The 5967-nt window shown below is 47.6% G+C and overlaps 1 protein-coding gene across 1 annotated transcript; it reads left to right on the plus strand.

The window, feature by feature from the left end:
• The first annotated feature begins 1035 nt into the window (after nucleotides 1-1035).
• LOC123773050 (sperm acrosomal protein FSA-ACR.1-like) lies at nucleotides 1036-1777 on the plus strand. Its single transcript, XM_045766549.2, has 2 exons — nucleotides 1036-1423; nucleotides 1692-1777. The coding sequence occupies exons 1-2, from the start codon at nucleotides 1036-1038 to the stop codon at nucleotides 1775-1777; spliced, it is 474 nt and encodes a 157-aa protein (XP_045622505.2).
• Nucleotides 1778-5967: the final 4190 nt, after the last annotated feature.

Consider the following 5967-nt stretch of genomic DNA (forward strand, 5'->3'; position numbering starts at 1 on the left):
CAGGACAGAGGGTCATACATAAGACAATAGGTCTAAACTGTAGGCGGACGTACATATATATCACGGTTACAATCAATGTTTTAATGTATGGATATGTGAAAAAAAAACTTTCTATTGTGCACTGCCACACAAATTGATGGCTTCATTCTGCAGGAGACGAACACCCATGAGCCAACCTGTCCTCAGGCCAGGCTCGTTAGAGCGGCAGCCATCAACAAAGACAGAATCATTAATTTTAATGTAGTGTAATAATAGTAGGGTTGTTCTTGATCATATTTTAATATTATACATGAAAATTCTATGTATATCTCGGCGTAGGTTTGGTATTTAGGTTCTGTTTAGGCGATTATTTGTATTTGTAGTACGTGGGTGAAGCATTTACAGATTAGCGATTCGAGGAGAGGTGATGAGCGAAGTACTTTTCGAAAACAGTACATGCATCATCATCAGTTGTTTGTAAACATAATTTTTTCCATAAACATGGGGTTCGGTGGCTGGATTAACAAACATTTGGTCTTTGCTGATGAGGACGGGCTGCATGAGTGGACACACGAGGCTCAAGCAACGTACCGATGGGCGCACGGTTCATACCAGTCATTAAATTAAACCCGTGCGTCGTTCCCAGCCTGGGCTGGGAATAGGTGAGAGCATTTTAGGCAAAGTTCCTAACTCTATTTCCCCCCCAAGCACCAGACAGTGCTTGGGGACCTGGAAGTAAATCGATTTGCGGATCGTGTTGCGAGAATAATGGTGTGGGAGTGCGGGTGGGGAAGCGGCCAGTCTCCCAGAGTAAACCCTGGTAAATATCTAGTAATGAATTTTGCGATATGGGAAACGAGGAAAAAATGGAAAATAAAGAATAAGATGGAGGCAGTTGCGGGAGTTCGAAAAGGAGAATTTTGGCTTGGGCATTACATCGGAGGCACGAAGAATATCACCACCACATGCTAAACATACTTACTACATTTAGAAACTTAAACAGGCTTGAATTTCTAAGTTCAGAACATACCATGCAGCTTATGTCAGTTCTTGAATATGCAGTACTCGCTGCAGGATGCGATTACTGAGCAGTACTCGCTGCAGGATGCGATTACTGAGCAGTACTCGCTGCAGGATGCGATTACTGAGCAGTATGCGCTCCAGGATGCGATTACTGAGCAGTATGCGCTCCAGGATTCGAGTACTGAGCAGCACTCCGTGCAGGATGCGAGTACTGAGCAGCACTCCGTCCAGGATGCGAGTACTGAGCAGCACTCCGTCCAGGATGCGAGTACTGAGCAGCACTCCGTCCAGGATGCGAGTACTGAGCAGCACTCCGTCCAGGATGCGAGTACTGAGCAGCACTCCGTCCAGGATGCGAGTACTGAGCAGCACTCCGTCCAGGATGCGAGTACTGAGCAGCACTCGGGATGGGACAGCACAAGTAACTTGAATATTATGATGGAATCCCAGGACATGAAGGTTCTCATACCCCATCCCATCATTTTCGTGGCTGACGCTATATTCGTTCTGTTACACTCACTAAAAGTTAGGTCGTCTGACCAAAAACTTCAGGGATATTTCAGAGTTAACATCATTGTTCGCGAAGACTTAATACTATGAAACAAGATAAATACATTAGCCAAGTGTGATTATTCATATGTTTTTAATTTTGCTATTTTGGACATAGCAAATTCAATGTTTGTTTGCAGGTCTAAACACAGAGTGGCGGAGTATGAGAGTTGTGGCCTTCGTCAGGCAGCTGGTCGCCACAGTGACTCTCGGTCCCATAAATTAACAAGTTCCATGTTGCCCCAACCCCTCCACACCCCTACCAGGTTCCTTTTCCTCCTTCACGTCGTCTGCTACGAAACAGTACAGCTACGTAAAAGAACTCGACTCCGACACTTCCCAACTCTCCTTTCGAAGGTCTGCAGTACCCTATGCTCTCAGCTGCCTCGGCCCGTCGGACAGCCCGTACCCACAAACAATCCTCTGCTATCTCCATTTCAGACACAGATCCACGCTTTTCCTCATCCCAAACTGCACCGCCCACGCCCACCCCCACGCCCTAACAGCATCCCCCTTAGCTTAATTCCCCTCCCCTGCCAACTATTTCCGTCCTACCTTCCCCTCGTCCACATTAAAACTTGTGGGGATCTGCCACACAAGAGAACCAAACATTCACAGAGCAGAACATGTTTTTCCTGCTCTTCTGAAGAGAGGCTCCAACAGGCAAAGCCCCGAGGTTTTTCCTCTTAGTTTGCTCCGTCCGCACAGCCCCAACCTGGCTTGGCTTGCCAAGCACCATCGGCAAGCTCTATGTAGAACTACAGTCATCCAGTCGCCACTCTCCTCAACATCCATATCCCATATTAGGGTAATATGAGTTGACCCAGGTGTTAGCGACGACTGTGAGTACAAGTGGAGCTGAATAGGGGTCCCTTCAAGAGACACGTTAACGAGGACGAGGGATTACAGATGCGAGGACTTCAGGACGGTAAAAAATAAAAAATGCAAACCACTCCATGAGTGGGATGAGCCACAGAACAGCTAATACCTCTCATGCGAGATGGACGAGAAAAAACAAGTTTTTTCTCGTCCTTGTAAATGTTACAAGTAAACATTTAATGAAATGTTTACTTGTAAGTAAACATTTCGTTAAATAGTCAATACAGGGACAGAAGTTCAAGACCAAAATAGAATGGAAAATTTAACTTGCAACAGTAGCGCACACTCCAGGGCGTTACTATTGCGTCGTCAGCCTCCACCGGTGTTAGAAAGTCAATGGATTTGAGAAATAAAAAAAACTCTTTTGAAGATTAGCATTAGACCATTGACCGTACTATATATATATATGCAGCAAAGAACGAGCGAGGTTGTGCCTGCTGGCCCCTCATGTGTGATGTGCCCTGCAGGCCCCCATGTATGATGTGCCCTGCAGGCCCCCATGTATGATGTGCCCTGCAGGCCCCCATGTATGATGTGCCCTGCAGGCCCCCATGTATGATGTGCCCTGCAGGCCCCCATGTATGATGTGCCCTGCAGGCCCCCATGTATGATGTGCCCTGCAGGCCCCCATGTATGATGTGCCCTGCAGGCCCCCATGTATGATGTGCCCTGCAGGCCCCCATGTATGATGTGCCCTGCAGGCCCCCATGTATGATGTGCCCTGCAGGCCCCCATGTATGATGTGCCCTGCAGGCCCCCATGTATGATGTGCCCTGCAGGCCCCCATGTATGATGTGCCCTGCAGGCCCCCATGTATGATGTGGCCTGCAGGTCACGTATGATGTGCGTTGGTAGGCTGAACTTGCCGATGTAGCTTACGTGTAAGTTTGCAGTGTGACAGCCAAACGAGTCATCTTTATCATCGCGGTAGTTGCAAGAGGGCAAGGAACAGAGGGGGAGGAAATTAGGGACTGCGGGAGAGTCAAGATTTTAACATGAGCGACAAGACAAAGAGCTTAATAGCAAATAAATGGAATGGATGGGAAAGTAAACATGTGGACGATGAAAATAACAAAGAGACCAAGGGAGGAGAGCGCTAAGTAACAGGAGAGGAGTGATGAGAAATAGTGAGATATAAAGTAAAGCTAACGAAGAACAAAAAATTATCGACTAAAATATTCAGGTAGTTACAAATATTCCTCTAGCCTTTGTGTTAGGCTTACAAGGACTTACCTGGTTGATGGGGTTCTGGGAGTTCTACTCCCCAAGCCCGGCCCGAGGCCAGGCTCGACTTGAGAGCTTGGTCCACCAGGCTGTTGCTTGGAGCGGCCCACATACCCACCACAGCCCGGCTGATCTGGAACTTCTCTTAGAAAACCGTCCAGTTTTCTCTTGCAGATGTCCTCTTGAAGACTTGACCGTTTCAACAGTCTTCCATTCGTATTTTCACATCGTCAGAGAAATAACGCAAACTTCAGGATAAAACGAGACACTAAACACACTCAATTGAAGCCGGACGAAGATCACGAGGATAAACAGTACAATTATGAGTAGGGTGAAGATTTTAAGTTGTCAAGTCAACCATAAATGGAAACAAATGAATGGAACAAAACGATAAATAAATCTTAAGAGCTGGTGCTGAAGGATGGCGCCACGGGCCTCACGGACACCAACAATCTTCCCCAATTCCTGAAAATCAAATTTCCTCCCGGCGACAGGCCGGATGAAGCAACAGTTGAGACAGCAGCAGAGGACCAAACTCGGTAATTACCCTCCGGTATTAGCTTACCTCGCCATCATGCAGAGCTAATGCCAGGTTCCATACCCTGAACAAACTCCCACAACATGTGTCCCACTCCAACCACCACGAAAACGCTCCACAGTAATATTATTGCACGTTCCAGTTGGACGACCACAGTGGGCAAGTTTAGACAACCTGTTACTGGCGATTACCGGTAAAGAACTTAACTTAAAGAACCGGTAAGGAAGCAGCTGCTTACTTGCAGCAGCTGCTGACCCACCAAACTAGGCGGTTGCCTCAGCTAAGTTCTCATACCACACTCAAGAGCTCTTTATGAAAACAAACTGGTGCGCCATCTTTCCACATTGCTTTTTACTGCAAGGGTCTTTTGTTGGTTGGTTGTGCGCGCGCGCGCGCACAGTACATTACATTACACACAGGCTGCTCACTGACAAAGTATTAAAAACTTGGCATCCTCATTCTTCGCCCCATGTATTTGATTCCAAAGCAGCAGCAGCTTAACCCATAACCCGATTTGTGTTTCTCTCAGAATACCATCCATAAACCGAGTCCCTTTAAAACATCAACTACTACTAGTTTAAATCATCACACGACTAGTTTACCTCCAGAACATTCATAGTTCATGACAAATCATACCAGATATAACTGAGCCACATGTACAAGTCTAATACGGAATATGGAACTTGGAAACGGAACTTGAAATGCTTGGATATGGAACTTGAATACGGAACTCCGCTCTAATACGGAACTTGGCATCATGTGATGAAGGTGTTACACACACTACTATTCTTCTCTGAGCACACAGCAGCCAATGTGTCCACGAACGCATGCTGACGGCAGCCATGGACCAGGCCTAAGTCAGCAGCCATGGACCAGGCCTAAGTCAGCAGCCAATGACCAGGCCTAAGTCAGCAGCCATGGACCAGGCCTAAGTCAGCAGCCATGGACCAGGCCTAAGTCAGCAGCCATGGACCAGGCCTAAGATCAAAGTTGTCACACTAATCCACAAACGTGGAGGCCTACGACGCTGGACAACGCCTGGCAGTGGGCAACAATCCACGCACAGTTCCGGCAACAACATGCAACAGGATCTTCCTAAGTCTTCAACATTCAAGTCTGGTCTGAGAGCACAACTATAAACCTCTGAGATTTACAACAAAAAGTCGGAGACAAGACGAAGAGAAGAGTGAGTGGGCTTGGAGAGAGCGGGAGTTGAGAGAGAGAGGAAAAGAATGAGTCAAGGAGTGCTAAGTGGGCCTCACTGAAGCCAATAACTGGGAGATGGGGAGTGACGGGGTCTCACGAACAGGGACAACCGCTCAACAAAAACCCAATGCGGAGGAGAGGAAGGGTTAGCTGGCACGACTCCAAGTCTTGAGACGAGAGGGGCGGCTGCTGCTCCTGCTGCTAATATTGCTGCTGCTGCTGCTGCTGCTGCTAATATTGCTGCTGCTGCTCCTGCTGCTAATATTGCTGCTGCTGCTGCTGCTGCTGCTACTGCTGCTCCTGCTGCTGCTGCTGCTACTGTTGCTAATGTTGCTGCAGTGGTCAAAACATGAGGCACTATGGCTCTATGGCGGACCTTGGACCCCACCCACGATATATAGCAGGAGAGAGCAAGTCTTGCGTCTCTCAATGTTCAATACTCCCACCCATACGTACATGTACACACTCGCCCCACACCTAAACACGCTAGTAATGATAAATCGCCAGTAAAGCAAACTTAAATCATCGTGGATGTGAGCTAAGACGGAAAAGCAATTAACTCAATCTGC

Source organism: Procambarus clarkii, chromosome 81, assembly GCF_040958095.1.
Source record: "Procambarus clarkii isolate CNS0578487 chromosome 81, FALCON_Pclarkii_2.0, whole genome shotgun sequence".
NCBI lineage: Eukaryota > Metazoa > Arthropoda > Malacostraca > Decapoda > Cambaridae > Procambarus > Procambarus clarkii.